The 18,815-nt window shown below is 37.2% G+C and overlaps 1 protein-coding gene across 1 annotated transcript in view; it reads right to left on the minus strand.

Moving 5' to 3' along the window:
* Positions 1 to 7,512: 7,512 nt before the first annotated feature.
* The window catches only part of LOC146001266 (putative oxidoreductase YjmC), a 103,148-nt gene continuing 91,845 nt past the window's right edge, over positions 7,513 to 18,815 (minus strand). The window contains exons 7-9 of the mRNA XM_083138572.1: positions 14,059 to 14,213; positions 10,794 to 10,904; positions 7,513 to 7,682 (exon numbers count right to left, since the gene is read on the minus strand). Coding sequence (XP_082994698.1) covers positions 7,632 to 7,682; positions 10,794 to 10,904; positions 14,059 to 14,213 — 317 coding nt within the window. The 3' untranslated portion in view covers positions 7,513 to 7,631. The remainder of the gene's footprint in view (positions 7,683 to 10,793; positions 10,905 to 14,058; positions 14,214 to 18,815) is intronic.

The following is an 18,815-nucleotide window of genomic DNA, read 5'->3' on the forward strand; positions in this document are numbered from 1 at the left end:
CAAAATACTCAGAACAGGTACTATTTCTACAAAAATAATTTTTATTTGATTTGATTTTTAAAGAAATATCCAACTATTTGTTATTGTTCTATTCATTTTGGTGGTTAGGACGTACTGATCATATTATAAAAATCAGTTTCATTGAGAAAAAAAAAAGAAGGTGCTCCAAGTACATATATACAAAGTGGTTTAGAATTAAAGTATCCATACTCAGAGCTATCTGGAGCCCATTTAAAGCAACGTATTATGATGAAACATCATATAGAGGCTATGCAGACTTGCCAAGCAAACGTTAATGATAAAAAAAATAATGCAAATGTTCGCAACCAGGTAAAAATGTGGCACTGAAACACAGTTTCATTCCGATTAGGTCCTTGTATGATGCGGATTCACTGCTGATTTCATTCTGAGCCATTTTTTCATTGAGAAGTTGACACTGCAAAATGTCATGCATTCTGTTATGAGTGTGCATGTTATGCTCAACTACTTGCACATCATGAGGTTCCTGCCTGCAAGAACAAGGATTCCTGTCTTCATCCTAGATGGAGCATCTCCTCATGTTGGTCATCAAGTGAAGAACCTGCTTTGTGACAACTTTGGTGATGATCGTGTCATCTGCAGAGGATTACAGATGCTTGGCCACTACTTTTAAAAATAGTGGCTGCAACTGTATTTGTTCGCAACACTTAAAAAATTAACTTGAAAATTTGTAATGTGAGAGATGAGCTAAATTCGGCAACTCTGTTTCCAGATACGAGTCTTCTCTGGATGCTGAGATAAAAGGATATTGCTGAAATATCCCATGTTTTGAGTGGTTTGCTGCATTCATTTGGAAAGTGCCAGTTGTGTCAGAAAGGGTTTCATGTTTAATAAGAAAAAGTGTTAGCGTATGCATATGAAGTTTGTCCAAAAAGAAACCGAACTTTTTCAAAATAAATTTATTTACCTTGCACACAGCCTATTCGGTTTTATCACCTTCAAATTACTGTCTTCCGCTGCTAATACAGCATTCCAAGCACTTCTTCCACTGCTGGAATGCATTCTGGAACTCATTTTGGGGAATAACTGCAGCTCGCAGAGCAGATTTTCCTTAATCTCCTCGATGAACTGGAATCTGCATCCTTTCAGGGTGGATTTCAACCTGAGAAACAAAAAGAAGTCCACAGGGGCCAAATCAGGTGAATATGGAGGGTGGGGTACAACAGGAGTGCTGTGCTTGGTGAGAAACTCTTGAATAAGGAGTGCTGAATGCGCGGATGTGTTGTCATGATGGAGAATCCATGTTCGACTTGCTCACGCTGCAGACCTCTTCTCCCTCAACAAATTTCGCAGCATGTTGGGTTTTTCCACCAAAATCGTATGACGTGACGATTTGCTTATTCCCACGTCTTCTGTGATTTCACGGACGGTCAACCAACGATTTTCCCCGCACCACAGCATGCACTTGCTAAACATGCACGTCATCACACGATGTTGATGGCCGTCCAGGTTTTGCTTCATCTTCAATGGATGTTCTGCTTGTTTTGAACTGCTGATACCACTCATAACACGATGTCCGGCTCATACACTCTTCCCCATATGCTTCTTGTAACATTTTAAGACTTTCCATAAATTTGAAACAAAATTTGATGCACACGCATTGCTCTTCAAGTATCTTCATTTTCTGTGTACCTGAAAATCGCTGCAGTCACTTAATGGCTCACAGTATGATAACTAAGCAATGAATTCTGGTAAACTCAACAGCATAATACTTCTAAAGGATCCCTCAATGCAGCGCTAGTAAATTAACAACGCAGGTTGTTTCATTGTTGGGTAAATTTGAAAGTTCAATTTCTTTCTGGACAAACCTCGTATAGATAAGTGTTCGAATCACTTATTTGTTGAAACAATAAATACATGTAGATTTATAATGTGCACAAATAAGTCTTCTAAAACTAAACTACATGGTGCAATGGCCAATGCCTGCCAGCATGAGTTTTTCATTTGGATGATGCGTGGTTAGTGCATCAACTCCCATCCCAATGTTTTCTAGTTTTTGAGACTGGAGCCCACCACTTCTTTTAAGCAGCTCCCCAGTTGTCTCACAACCCTGGATCAATGCCGAAAATGTTGTGGTTCTTGCCAGGACTCAGACCTGGGGTAGCTTGCACTGAAGTTGACAGCACTAACCATACTCAGGAGTCCCAAATTAGTCTTTACACATTTATTTTATTACAGTTAATGGTCATTGATTTTGTGTGTAATTAGTTTGCAAGAAAATTAGCAGCAAAAGTAATTGTAGAAGTAAGCTACAGTTACTTTTCAAGAATCTGCAACTGTAATTTGGTTACTTTCAAAAAACAACATTCTTCTTGCATGCTGTGATGAAATGGAACTCGTCAAGAGTTAGAACAGATGTCATTCTATTGAGTGATCACAGTTCTTTACGTGTATAAATATGCATGTTTTTAACATACTGTAAACATAATCTCACTTGAAGTTAATATTTATAGATCCTCAATGCACATTATACAGTTGCTAGAAATTACCTATACTTTGTAAAAATGTAAAAACAAATTTGAAGCCTTAGTGTTCTCCATAATAAAGCATTTGAGAAAAGTAAAATCCATATTTTGCTTCATTCCTATTAAAAATCAATTATATAGTGAATTAAAAGATGAAAATTGTGCACTTACATATGAAGATAAAAACAATTTCTTACATATCACTATGCATTCTGACCGAGATGTTTTTTAGTAACACCAGACTCCTGATGCTTCCTGCCACTTCCTTTTCATCATCTTTATTTTTAATTGCAATTAATCTACTAATACAAATGACAGACATTATTTCTATCAATTAATGCATATCTTTGTATGTTTAAAGTCCATACTAAATTATTTCATACAAGTAATGCTCATTCTTCTTAATAAAAAGTGTTATACAGTGGTGTAGCAAGGGGTGGGTGAAGTGGGCAATGGCCGAGGCCTTGCACCTGAAGCAGCCTCGCGTTGCAATAATAGAAGTCAGAAAACAGATGGAAAAGGTTAATTTGCGTGGGCAATAAAATTGAAACATTATTTTTTAAAAAAAAAATCTCGTTAAATGTTATAATTTGAATGGATACTTCAAATCAGGGGCGTAACTTACAGGTGGGTGGGCTCTAAGCCTAAGGGGCCTGAAAGAAGTAAAAATTATTTCTCATGTCAAACATTTACGCAAAAATTCACAAAAACTTGTGTGGATATTTTTACCCATTTATTCTTTTATTGAATAAATAGCACTTTGTCTTCTCTTTTCATCGTTCGCTTCACCTCGCAATTCCGATTTTAATAAATTAACAATAAAGCACCTCCAACTGCCATGGAACAAGGTGTAAGGCATTTAAATGCTTGCATTGTTTTCAACTCAAGGAGGGCATCGATAATAGTTCTTCCTTCCTTCCTACAGCTTCAGATTTCAGTTCAGGAAAACAAAATACATTTTTAGGGTGAATAAAATTATTGTTGAATATAATTGAGTCAGTAATTTGTTATTATTTTATTATGTTGTTTACTACAACAATTCTTATTTATTGTATACGTTTATTGCATATTAATTAGATATAATAGAAATACAGGCCAATGCAGACATACAAGAAAAAACAAAAACAGAAGCCCAGCTACTTAAATATTCTGGCAAATTCTATACATGTGAAAAAAAATGATTTACTGGTGACAAACCAGGTAACATGGGAGAATACTGGTGTGTGGATTGTCACATAAATCATAATTCTGTGTTCGCTTAACTAGTGTTATTTCAAATGCACCTATAGTTCAGTGATGGATAAAATACAACAGCACACGAAATGTCACACCATTTGTCTTGTGTAATGGATAATTTGTTCAGTATGACCCTTCTTTTTGAATCAAACTGCATCCACACATCAGGGGTGTGGACACTAGTGGTTTGAGATCCTTTTTACTTCAGCATAGAATGCTTGCTTGAAATTGTTGAACGGTCTATCAACTTCCTGTTTTCATGGAGATGTGGGTGGCATGTCAGTGAGCTTTGTGCAACGTGAAGCAGCTCTAAAGGAGATTTAACATAAATTTTATGTTGATTACCACCTGTATCAACTCTGACATGGTGGGGCCTGGGCAAATGTAAAGATAATTCTCCTGGCATTTTACACTTCAAAACAGATCTTATCCAGACTAGACAACGTAGGGCTTTGGCCACCGAAAAATAATCCTCTCAGGCACTTGGTTTACATCATATCATATCGACAACTACCCAAAACTTATGTTTTCAGAGATTACGGTGACTAACTTTAGTGATTAATTTAAGGGAGATTTAGTCGTTACAAATTTTGTGAAATTTTTAATGGCATAGCATCACTCCAGCAAATGTTTATGCAATGGATGGTATTGAGCAAAAGAAACAATTTACATTTTATATAATAATCCCAGCGGGGCACCATTCATGTCCAAACACTCTTGCAATCTTCGTTGGAATCCAAGAATTGCATTCTGACGGTATTCATCTGGAATGTTGTGAATCACTTTTGTTGTGAAAATTTTTCGTACCATCTCAGGATACTTGTCTCCGCTGGAGATGTTTTTCCAAATGTTGTTTGGAACCTTCTCTGCACCAAAACACAAGATTTTAACTCAGCAAGCCATTGCACGCACAGAGCTTTTTCCTGCAATGACGCCATCTTGAAATCACGTGATCACCTGATCACCTGCACGCACATCATTCAGCAGTGTGGGCAGAACAAAATTTTAAATTTTCTCTGTCTAAAAAACAATATTTCGTTGTAATAAACTATTGCTTTAAAGATATAGCTTTTTAGAATCCTGCAGGACTTTTAAAACACACTGTACAAATCAAAATAGAGAATAAAATTTTGCAAATTTGCATCTTTCTCAGTCCTAACATAACTGCTGCTGCAGAATTAAGCATCAATCAACTATACTGCAAGATATGACGTCACATCCGCCCACCAAAAGTTAAACGTGTAAGATCTTGCAGTCGACTTGAAGTTATGTATAGCTCGCCAAACTTAGAATGAGCTGAAATTTCACAATCTTGGTTGTTTATGAAAAATACAGGAGAAATAGAATGGCAATGCAGGAGCAGAAAGGAAAGGAAAAATAAAAGCAAGCAAGCTCTAATACGAGAGATACCAGGAAATACGAGAGAGTTTGTATCCCTATTTGGACTACTTACAATAAGAACGCTACTTCTGAGGACAGAGACAGTCTCTATAACGTGGGTAGATAGGAACTTAAGACAGTGGTTAAAAGTTGAAAAACTTAATATGAATACTCATCAGATAACTTACATTTAAGTTACACCTTTGTCAGTGCGGTTCACATACAGGTGTTCACAATAATTTTTTTATACCTAGGTACTCAATGGAGATTTACTCCTCTCCCTTGTAACTTCATCTTTAATTAAAAAGTAAGAATAACAAGTTCAACATATTTTCAACAATTTCCCCCCAAAATCATGCTATATTTGAAGTAATACAAGATTTTTTATTCAATTAACACCCTTTTAATTACGTAATTTACAATTAGTAATGGCTAGTGCAAACTATTTAGTATAACAAGCAATCTCAGGTATGTACAACGCAAGACTACCATACTTCTTAATCTACTTTCTATTACACCAACTACATGTTAACTAACAACATTCATTCAGCACTGAAAGCATGTGCATCGTTAGCGGGACAGAGGGGAGGACGCATCCAGTCCAAAAAAAATGTATTTTGTGTATTAAGATATTTAGGTATTATACAGAATGTCCCCCCGCTCACAATAACTCCATTACGATGCTTATGATTGAAGTGTCAGTCAATGTGACATTGCTCATATTCCTTCTTCCCTCGTGTTTCGTATTTTTCCTCCTAGCATCATTTTGCCATGGTTCAGGGAGATTGATTTTCGACCATTTAAAGCAAGGGTTCCCAAACTTCTTTGCTTCACGTCGCCCTTAGTGTTTCAAGATTTTTCCACGGTGCCCAGAATGTAGCCCTCTCTAACACTTGCAATGCTCAGTTACTTGTAAGATTTGATGCCTCAAGTTAAAAATTAAACACGTATTTCAACTACAGAAACATTTCATATGTAAAAATGTACTAAATAAGCGCATATTTGAAACATTCATAACATTGACTAACAATTAAGTGAAAATACTAGAACATTTTGCAGCACCCCTGTAAGTCAACCAGCGCCCCTGGAAGTCAATCACGTTGCCCCAGGGTGCCGCGGCACACACTTTGGAAACAACTGATTTAAAGCATATAGTAACATCTGTTCATAGTTGTCATTAACATGTTTACCCGTCGTTGCCTTGTAATTGAGGGGTCCTGGGTTCGATACCCGGTGGAGGCACATAGTGATTCGAATCCCACTTAAAAACTGTAGGTCCAGTCCCGATTAGTTTTACTGTGCATAAAGTAGACTTAAAACACCAAATCAATCAATCAAACATATTTACCATCCTTGATCTTATGCATTGAACAAAATGAATCGTTCCAGAAGCAGTCTTTTGGAAGCGAGATGCTTGTATATGTGCAAAATGGTAACAAACTTCCAGGATGTGTCCTTTGCCCATCCATGCATTCACGTGAATTGATCAATTACAAGAACTGTCCAATGAAAAAAGAATAACAATTCTCTTTTAGATATATTTATATATTTTTAAATGTATCTATTGCAAACAAGACTACTTACTGATTTGCCCTAATAAGTGGCTAAAGAAAGTGCATGTTTAATGTGTGTTCTTTAGCCACTTATTCTGGCAAATCAGTAAGTAGTCTTGTTTGCAAAAGATACATTTGCACATGAACTCGCTCCTGAAGGATGACCTGCTGATGCCTATAATTGAGTTCTAGATATTACACAGAAAATAAAATTCTCACTGTGGGTCAAGTAATTGAATGCTACACACCGACACAAAATGCACTTAATAACAATATCAAGAAAAATAATTAAAATTAAATTCTACATATGCAACTATATAGCGCAGACCATCTCGAGTCCCCTTAGACATGCCTTGTATATGCTGCACTCTGGTGCCGAATGCAAGAAGTATTGCCGCTTGCAACAGGGCTCGCGTTTGCACAGCGCAGTGAACATTTTCGGGGTATAGTGGCCAACAGCCTCTTAACTGTCAGTTTGATGCGACACGCTTAGTAATTGTGTTCAATGCAATCTGTGGAACACTGTGGGAGTCAGTGTTACCAACTATCTAAAAAAGTTATCAGACGTGAAAGACGTCGTGTCAGAGTAAATTGTGTGTATATACTTGAACATCAAAGAATTTCTTTTTCGAATAAATATGTGTGTGTGTGTGTGTGTGTGTGTGTGTGGTGTGTGTGTGTGTGTGTGTGTGTGTGTGTGTGTGTGTGTGTGTGCGTGTGCGCGCGCTCGTGCATGCATTTAATATGTACATAATTTAAAACATATACATGAGTGTTCACGTGCTTATGCGAACATTGTCAGGCGACGCACCTGACCTTTGTAATTAAAATAACTAAGCTTGTTATGAAAATAAAGATTTATTTTCTTCAAAATTATACAGTTAATTCAGCAATAACTTTATGTAAACGGTGGAGTGTTAAAAATATGTACTTGCAGTTCCTCGACTAAGTGGAGTTGTTAGCTTATTGGCTTCATGGGTGAGATGCCGAGTTCTTTGGCCAGCTCATCCTGAGAAAGGAAACAATAAATAAAGAAAATGTATACAATTGTGAAACAAATTGAATGTGTAAAATTGTGAAATGAAATCCAAATTTTGTTTCTAATTCCATTTCTTAAGGCTTAAATATGGTTTAAAATGCAGGTGACAAATGTTTCTCTGAACATGGAAGTTGAGTGTTGCGTGTGTTGTAATTTACAATGTCTATTTGTTTATTCCAAATTAGAAGTCAACAGTGGTGACAATACTATTTGTCACACATTACAATGTCAATAAGCTGTTTTTTTTTAGAACTATAATAAAACTTATAGTCATAGCAAGTTAAATATAACAGGATGCTTTAGAACAATATTCAATACTTACATTGATAAAATTGGAGTATTCAGAGTTAAAGTAAATATGAGGGCCACTATTTATATTTTGAGCCTTGGCAACACTGATTGAAGTTAGGCGCGATTTGACATTTGCACGGAATTGTCTGGCATTATTGACCATAATGTACTTCAAATGTTTTGTCAATAGCTTCATTTGTGTTGTTTATGTTGCCTTGGAGATTGCGCGACAACAATAAAATGGAATTAACTCGTGAACATTTTCGTGCGATAATTTTTTACGATTTTCGATGTGGATTATCAAGACAAGAGTGCATCGATCAACTTACTTCCACATTTGGCAATGAAGCCCCATCCTTTGCCACTGTGAAACGCTGGTATAACGAATTTAATCATTGCCGCCATTCGCTCACCGACGAGATTCGCGAAGGTCGTCCAAAATCAGTTGTTGTTCAAGAAAACATTGATGCTGTGCAAAACCTAATACTGCAAGATCGTCATGTGACATACTGTGAGATTGTGGCAACCATAGGCATTAGTTCCACCAGCATATATAAAATATTACATGATCATTTAGCTGTGAGAAAGGTATGTTCTTGTTGGATCCGACACAATTTGACAAAAACTCAAAAATACGCTCGCGTCAATTGGTGCAAACAAATGTTCAATAAATACAATCGTGGTGCTTCAGTGGTCGACTGTATGGGTGTTTCAAGATGAACCCAATCCAACAAAAGTTGTTCGCGCTCGAAGCACATCGAAACAAATGGTCGCCTGTTTTTTCGGGAAAACTGGTCATGTGGCAACTGTGCCTTTAGAGGAACGTAGAATGGTCAACTCTGAATGGTACACAACAATTTGTTTGCCAAAGGTCTTCGGTCAAATACGGAAAACAAACAAACGCCGTCGGATCATTCTTCATCAAGACAATGCCAGCTGTGATGCATCTCGTCTAACAACCGACTTTATGAACAGTCAAAAAATCGAATTGATGGGTCATCCGCTGTACAGTCCTGATTTGGCACCCAATGACTTCTTCTTGTTCCCGAATGTCAAGAATAAATTGCGTGGACAACGATTTTCGTCGGCGGAAGACGCCGTTGATGCGTTCAAAAAACAATTTATGGAGGTGTCTCAAGAAGATTGGAAAAACTGCTTTGACAAATGGTTCGAACGAATGCAAAAGTGTATTGACCATAAAGGAGAATACTTCGAAAAACAATAAAGCAGTTTTCAATGTCAAATTCCTGTTTTTTTCATTGTTAGGCTCAAAATATAAATAGTGACCCTCGTAAAGTTCATGACTGCTAAATTTAGGGTAAGGGAAGTAAAAGTTGAAATACTAAAATTAACCATAGATTCTCTAAACTTTAACTAAATTAATAAATAACCACGGTGCAACAGCCCGTAAGGAGCAGGGCTTACCTACTGATGACCGGCCTCACTTACAAGTGGCTCAGCAGAGGTGGCCAATCATCCAACCTGTTACAGGGTGATGTGTGGTCAGCATGACGAGCGACTAGTCATTGTTGTAGGTTTCCGTGACAGGGTTATGCTACTTATTTGTAGCTCCCAAAGTTCCTCACAATGGTGTGACCACTGACCAAAATTTCAGGAGAAAAGTTATTACACTTCTTCCGAGGATACTCAAACCAGTGCACACCCCGTAGCTCAAGCCGCAAGCCTGATGCTTTAGACCACACAACCACAGTGTGAGACAACTGAATTAATAATCATGTTTGAATTTCAATTAATCTATTGGTTATCTTTGAATAACATATATATCATACAATCTGATAGTGTTATTTATTGCATTTTCTTCATTCATCCTCTCCCTTTAGCTAATCATGACAACGAGCATGAATCCGAGGAAACAGATACTCACTCAGAAATGCCCATGCTAAGACTAAAACTTGGGACTAATAGTGGCCAGATCGTGAGTCCAGCACTAAACACACTCAGCCACCAAGGCTGTTATTTATTGTATTCAAAAACTAACATGAATGGCTTAGAGAAACTCCTCGCAATCCCATCATAGAAGGTTCTGGGTTTGAATCGCAGCTCAGCCATGGGTTTCGTCTAATCATCATTCATTCTCATCATTGCAATTAGTCAAAAGTGACAGAAAAGCAAAACATAACTTTAAAAAAATTAAGCAATACTTAGAGAAACTCAAACAAATCATGTTTACTAATTATTGTTAATTTTTTTAAGATATGATAAGCTGAATCAGATTGGAAGTTGTTATGTTTACACTCATTAAAACTTTCATTATTTTGTCATTGCTGAGCATGCAAACAAGGAAGGTTTGTGAAGTAGTAGTGATGGATGGGAGACATGTAAAGATATTCTTCCTGCATCTTACCTAGAAATTCTACACAGCTCTTAAGCCTCTTTTCCTTGCAAAATTGTTTCTCAACGAAGAAGTAATTCTTTTTTATTTTCAACCATGTAATTTCAGGCAGTTAATAGAATGTCCCTCACATTAATCATATGTAAGTATTTTTTTCCTGCAAGTTACATAGTCTTGCAAAGACTCAGGAGCACAACAAAGAGAAAATGGACTTGGCCTATTACAGTATACTACTAAAGAACAATCAGAATGAGAACTGCTGCCATCTGGCAGGTAAAATTTAAACTATCAACTTTGTTCCACTATTTCACAGAAAACTACGTAGTTTTCATTAAAGCATGACAGTGTTAGTACAAAATAGGTAAAAAAAAAAGGGGGGCTTCATGTACTTTAACTTTGAACCCTCCAACACCTATTTTTACATCATATGAACTTACACATGCTTTCAGTTGATTCTCATGGTACTTTATTCCACCTTTCTCCTTCACTTGCTCTTCATGTGCTCTTTCTGGGTCACCTGCCACTTGAACAGGTAAGGATGGATCAGTCTGAAAGAAAAAAAATCAAAAACTTCACTTCACACATAATGAATATACAACTTTTTGATTTCTCTTGTCATTTAACAAACAATTTTCACCATGGATGGTACCAGGAGTGCTTGCACACCCTTTAATTTTCTTCTGCACCCATTGGCAGAGTGGTTATAGTGTACTATGATGCCAGGGGTTCCAGGTACAAATTCCAACCTGGGCATTCTTTATGAGTGTCCCTTCATGAATATCATATTATCAACCATGATTAGCTAAAAGTGGCAGAAAAGGAAAGTAAAACGAAATCAATCAATCATGTATGATTGGTTGTTGAATAATATGTTAACACAATGCAGCTACACACTTAAAAATTTGTTCACTATTCCGCAATCAGTTTCTATGGAACATTTAAATATTCTAATATATGCAAGTGTATTTCAAGCAACAACAAGCAGTGTGGTTTCATTCAGTGCTGCAGTGACAGACTTCTACCCCAGTACTTTTTTCCCTAGGTAAACACACTCAAAGCTGATATTTTTACAGCTACATCGGTCACGTCATCCATAAACAATAAAGTGCTTTTCACGGTCGAGTTGGCCGTGGAGTGGCAGCTACTGTGCCAGGAAGTAAGACCGCATCTGCCGGCATTTAGACAGACCCACAGCTGTATGCATCAGTGCTTCAGGATCCAGATAGCTGGTGTCCAGTTTGTAGGTGTTTGTGAAGTGTTAAGGTGTTAAAAAAGTGTTTTAGATTGTTTTGTTTTAGTTTATGTATTACTGGTGCTTTCTGCAGTTTAATAATGCCATGCTATAAATACATTTTAAAAATGTATGACTCTTATGTCATTATGAATTCTTGTAGGGAACTTAGAAGGTGTTTTGCAGCAGAATTCCCAGATATTCCTGTTTCACACAAATACAGTATTCGTAAACTTGTGAACAAATTTAGGGAAACAGGGTGTGTTCTTGATAAGAAACAAAGGCAGAAATGGTGTGTTCTTACCGAGGATAAACTACAATGTTGGAGCACGATTGGAACATACTCCTCAAAAATCCCTTCGCGCCTTGCACAAGAAATAGATATTTGCATGATGTCTGCGGGGTGAGCTACCAAGCTTTTAAACCTGAAGTCATACATTAGAAGAATTAAAATAAAATATTAGGAGAGCTATTGAAACAATTTCCAAAGAGGAATTTATATGTGTCAGTGAAAAATTTTCTACAAAGATGCCGTAAATGTGTGGATGCAGAAGGACATCATTTCCAATTCCTCTTAAAACAAGGTACATGCTCATTTTAATTGTAACTGTCAATGTAATTGTACGAGCTTATTTCATTACATAGCTAGTGGTTGCAGTTACATGGATGTTGCATTCAGTTTACTGGTATAAGAGCTCTTACTTCCCAGCACGATAGCCACTGTTCCATGGACAACTTGACCGTGAAAAGCACTGTAGCTATCCCAATGCCTCTGTATGTACAACTTGACAGTGTGTGTTTCTTTCACCAGATTCTACTGATCTTCGGCCACTTGCATCCCTAAATTCAAGTGGATGATGCTGTTTTTACACATGATCTAAGTTTTCTGCCTTGTATATGAATTTGCAAGGTTGATTAATAATAATAAAGTAATGGTACCTTGTCCAGGAAAAGTTATAGAATTGTTTTATGATCCTATAACCTGTGTTTTTAATGATAAATCACAGTTGTGCATTAATTCGTTTGTATTATTGAAATGTTAAAGTGTCTTTTTTACTTTTTTTTTTAAATCCTTTTGGCATGCGCAGACCCTCTGATTAAGGGAGGCAAAAACCTTGATGAATGTTCAGCCTGCGGAAGCAAAACATAATTCCATCTTGCTGGTTTATTGTTTTGATGGATATGAAATAAATATATATATAGTGTGTGTCCGGACTCACCCAAAATCACTGTATTGGAAAAATTCCAACTTCCATGGCACCAATGTTCTCTGCCCCCTTATATTATATTATATCTGTAGTTCAGAAACTAAATTACATAGAATATAAATATGATTTCATACAACAGATTAAAAACAACTGCACATAATTTATTCATTTCCAATTTATCTCCAGACACATAGAGGTAACATAACTAACATATAAAGTATGTGGGAGTGTTAATAATAAGAATTTGCTAGAGAACAAAATTGGATAGTTCAATTATATAAGAAATAATGCAGCCCCTCTGTTTCTTGGATGATGTAGTATGACTATTCCTGTAATTTCAATCTACTGTGAGGTAGATAACACAAAATTTATTTAGTATATTAAGTATATTTGACTTCCAATCAAAAAGATTACATGAACTTTTGTTGGGTTGAAAAAACTTAATTTTTCTTTAAGAGTACACTATTGTTTAATAATGGTCTTAAGATTCCTCGACCCTAAATTTCTAAGCCTCAGTATTAATGCCCACTCATTAGAAACCACATTTTCTAATAAGTATGTGTAACTATTCGTTTAATTTTCTCTGATACACCATTTTTTTCCTACTATTTCTTTACCTTATTCGGGCCCACCAACTGCTGGGGTTAGTTGCCCAGCAAGATTGTGGTCAACTTGCTGCAAGTTTCAACACCTGCCTTGCAAGTTTAAGGTTAACTTGTAGCAAGCCCTTGAGACTTTAACACTTGCCTTACAAGTTTCATGTTACTTGCAGCAAGCCTTGAGACTTATCGTGCAAGTTAGCTGCAGGTTACAGTTAGAACTTACTGCAATTTCAAATGTTGGTAATTGGTACCTTTGCTTTCAATTTGCTGCAAATTTACAGACTTGCTCTGAAATTTTCCTGCAAGTTCCCGTTACTTGCATTGCAAATTTAATGTGGATTTGAGGTAAGTCTACCTTGCTATCTGGGATACTGAAAACAATAATAGGCATTACCTGTACAATCATGTTACTAAAAACACTAGCATAAGAACTGAAAACAGTAGGTGTTTCAAAACACCTATTTATCTACTGTAAACAGTAGACTGAATTTTCATTCAAACAATGACCTAGTTCCTTTATTTACAAGTGATAATAAACTCTGACTACAAAGGTTTTCAGTTGCACTTGTGGAATGTTAGGTCTTAAAAATGATTTTAATTTACACTATATTTTGTTTTAATTCATGAGATAAAGTTCACATTGCAATAAGAAAATACTTACTGGTTCCATATTCCTTAGGAAGTCAAGCATATCACTTAATCTGCCATCAAACCCAGGTGCAAAACATTCAGGGTTTATTGCAACAAAACACTGCCCGAGGTTTGCAACTTTCTCAGTGTTCATCCATTTTCTCACATTCGGACCAAAGGCTGAACCTGATAACATTTCAAAAGTTACACATCATTAAATATGCACTCCATTAAAAGTTTTAGGAAGTTTTCAGACCGAAGTGACAAGTGACAAACTACGAGCAATGTGGATCACTTGCCACTTGGAAATGAACCTTAACCCTACATTGGTCACACTGTATCCCTGAGATACATGCAGCTAAAATTGTTTATATTATCGGAAAAGATTAACCATACAGCTCTAAGCTTCTCAGTAGCTTCTTCCTGTCTTTATCTGAATACAGATGACCACAGTCTACATCTCGTGCCCCTTCATGTCTAGGCTTTTAAGGCTGTTTGTGAGAAACAGAGCAACCGATATCATTTAGGTTAGATATAGCAAAGTCTGCAGACAGAGTGGACCATTTGGATTGTAATAATGTTGCGGAAAGAGAAGTTAATTCAGAGACTGAACTTGAATGTGATGTGAAGAACAGTAAACAGCAGAGATACACACATAAATAATGTTTGTAAAGTGACAATAAATATCATATGTAGGCTAAAGAAATGTTTTAAAGATGTTTAAGAATCATTATATGTAGGACTAAAATAAAATAAAGTCAAAACTAAAAAGTAATCATGAATATGTTAGTAAAACCATAATTGTATCTCGCATATTATGCATCACCGATTGTGTTACTTTTCCAGGTGTGATCGACGAAGGGTTAAAAAATACATGCAACCTTCGAAGTGACACGCCAATCTGCACGTGTTGCTTGTCACTTGCATGTCACTCGCAATGGGCTATTTCCTGATTGAATTGCATTGTGTGGCATTGGTTTGTTGCTTGCACAATGCAGTGCATTGTTTTTACTGACTGAAAAGGCCCGTATCAGTTGTCAGTGGCCTGTAAGCTCCCTCATTGACAACGATAACTTGAATCAGTGGCATTTTGATGTGTTCAAAACCTTGGTTATCTAACAATATCAAAGTGCATTTTTAGCTGCAGTCACACCTTTCATTTTGTTTGTAGCAGTTAATGTTTTATTTTTCTACTTTTCTACAAATGTTCATTGAAATGGTGATGTTCCTGGCTCAGAGGGAAATTTTCCTACTTCATTCTAAATTCTCAACCTTAAAATTTCATGTTTACATATATTTACTAATTTGTTACAAAAGCCAATCTCATATTATTCAAATCTTGCTGAGCATATGCAAATTTTTCCAATTGGTTCCGATAGCCAATGTGAGTTTTTAGACACACTATTGGAACCGATTGGTCAATTTGAATTGGTTTCTATTGGAAAAGTATTTTATTGTTTTCAATATTTTATTTGTGAAAAATTCTTATTTATAGAACTGTAAATGCAATGGAGAAATCATAAAAAACAACTAAAATAAATCTCTGGTAAAGCATGTGGAATTTGTAACTTAGAAAAACTTTGACATACAACCTTGGTGACAATGAAGTTCGACCAGAAAGGAATACGCGATTAAATGCACAGAGGCATAGGCGGTGGAATGGGTGACCCGCAGAAGTGACGCATGTGTGTAAGAGAAGGCGTGTGAGCAGGCAAGAATCGTGATCCCAGCATGTTGCACCCAAGGTCACGTAAAGAACGAAAACGGGGAACTATACGCGTGACATTGAACTTCGACCAGGCACCAGACCCATACGGAAAATTCCAGATAGTGGCGCATTCGACGGAAGCATGACGTCACGGACACAATAAGGGAGTCCGCCGTATATAAGCCCATGCTGTGCACCAAGGAACCACAGTGCATCATCACCATGGCCAGGGGCAAACCTATTGACAACACCGTGAGGAGAAGAGTGGTGGAGTTGCAACGGGATGGACTCAGTGAACAGGAAATAGGGCGCCAACTGGACTTACCCAAGTCAACCGTCCACTGCATCATCAAACACCACCAAAATACGGGCACTACAGAGCCAGGTAAGGCCCCCGGTCGAAAACGCCTGCTGAGCGTGAGTGACCTACGGATATTTAGGCGCTATATCCAGACCAACAATCATGTTTCTGTGGCCGAATTACGACTGTGGACTCGTGAACGCTTTCACATTGAAGTGTCAACGAGAACCATTCGCCGTTACCTACAGCGATGCGGTTACCGAGTGTACAAGGCGAAACATAAACCCTCCCTTTCCATGTTGAACAAAGGCAATCGACTACGGTGGGCACGAATGTACCGGGGATGGACATTTCGGCAGTGGAACAGGGTTTTGTGGACGGACGAATCCATTTTCAATGTTGTGTACGGGAAAATACGGAAAACAGTCATTTGTCGGAAGGAGGAACAGAATGAAACAAAATGTTATGCACGTCGGGTACAGAAACCTGCGTCAGTGATGGTATGGGGATGCATGACGGCATCTGGGGTTGGCCCACTACACGTCTGTGAGGGCATTGTGAATGCACACGCCTATACACGCATACTGGAGCGGCATCTTCCCACAGTGCGAAGGCACCTGTTCCACAGGCGGCGTCTCATCTTTCAACACGACAATGCAAGGCCTCATACAGCGTGGCTGACAAGAGAATGGTTGACTCGCCATCACGTGCGAACTCTGCCATGGCCACCATCGAGTCCCGACCTCTTGCCCATTGAGAATGTGTGGTGTGTTCTTAAGCGACGTGTGCAACAGAGGGGTCCCACGACAGTGGCTGCTCTTATCGCCTGCCTGCAGGAGGAATGGCACCGAATCGATGTTGAATACCTTGAACGACTCGTCCGCAGCATGCCCCGATGCATTGCCACAGTTATTCGCCGACGGGGCGGCGTCACACCATGGTAAACAGGATCCCCTCTAACAGTGGTCGAACTTCAATGTCACGTGTAGATGGACGAAAATGTTTTATTTTGTGTGGACACCATACGTTGCTGCGTTGCAGCGGAAATTTATGTTTTCCTTTGTTCCATGTAGCCTGCTGAATAAAATATGTTCAGCATATGCATGTGTTCTCCTTCTTTCACAACGCACTCCTATATTTGTGACTGGTCGAACTTCATTGTCACTAAGGTTGTACAAAAATTTTTCAAATATATGAACACGTTTCTAACTCTGTAGCTTCATTGTGTTTAACACACTCATAGAAAATCGAAAAACATGCTGCTTCAATCATAAATTTACATGTTGTTCTTCCTTTATACATGCGAAAACAGCAACAAATTAGGTTAAACAAAGAATCTGACCCACACTTGAAAAAGTGATAAACAAACAAAACACTGTCCAGATCAACTTAGTTGATCAAACGAATGCTCATTTTTCCAATTACATTACATACACATACGAATAACCATGGAAATTCCATATTGCAAAAAATCAAGAATTAATATGAACATTTATTCCAACTACTAGCTGTTTTAAGGTTGAATTGGTTCTTTAGAAAGAGTTCTTCTTAGGTATTTATTAAGATGAATCTGACTTCAGTAGTATACATTAGAATTCAGAAGAAATTCAATTCAAGTGTGCTGTTTTTCCAATGAACTTCTAAATCACAGGAAATGTGGTGTCAAGAATTAAACTACCTATGTTTTAAGTCAATAAATGAATTTATAACATATTAATTCTCCAATATATACAAACTTACAATTGGATACAATTCACCAATTGGAAATTATCTTGATTTTCCAATTGGTTTCAATAGAGATTCTGATTGAAACCAATACATTCCAATAGCTAATTATATTAGTCATCCGATAGAATCCGATACATTTCAATTGAAATCAATTCAATACAATTGAAATTTCAATTGGAACCAATGGAAAATTCCAGCTGAGCCACACTGGTGATCTTTGCCGATGTTTCTCCCTTTCCTCTAATTTTTTGGTTTCAAAATTTCTCATTCCTTGGAAAATTCCATGCTGCTTTCAAAGACTAGACGTCAATATAACAGCATGTTATGCAGCCAGTATGTGTGGTGTGGGTGGGTGGCTTTTACTTCACAAGTGCTTGATGAAGCCCAGGCAAGTTGCCAACTCTTAAGAAATCAGGTTTCCAACTCTTAAGAAATCAGGTTTCCAACTCCTGAAGACAACTTAATGAAACAAATAATTTTTTGCACATTTTCTAATTCATTTTTCTTCTGAATTGTAGTCTCTTTTGTTTCAGGCTTTGCAGATAATCTAGCTAGCATAGAATATTCTCTCCTGACTTAAATTCCATGTGATATCAAACTTAATGGCCTTTTGTGTGAACTCTTCCATCTCTGTAAATTTCATGAGACAAAGAAACCCTGCCAGGAAGGAATACATCAGTTCTTTGAAGAATTTGCATGTGTAGTACAGTCACGGACACTTCTGGTTTGTAACAGAAGTGTCTGCGACTACAAAATACAGGGCTACTATAAATGATTCACTCGATTTCAAAACACTGTATTGAGTGAGTTTACAGTTATTTTCATGTATCATCCATATCTGTATGTGCAATACTTTGGAAATCGAATGGATCATTTATAGTAGTCCTGTATTTCAATTGGGATTTTCACGGAGCATATAAGGTAACGTTAGTATATTTACTATATACTATCACTACTGGAAAAGTATATAAAATGTGCATTCAGCTGTTATTATTCAGCAGAAAACACTCCCATAACTCATAAAGAGAGGAGGAGTGTATAATATCTTGTA

This window comes from Lepisma saccharinum, chromosome 17 (assembly GCF_977018435.1).
Source record: "Lepisma saccharinum chromosome 17, izLepSacc3.1, whole genome shotgun sequence".
In the NCBI taxonomy this organism is placed as follows: domain Eukaryota; kingdom Metazoa; phylum Arthropoda; class Insecta; order Zygentoma; family Lepismatidae; genus Lepisma; species Lepisma saccharinum.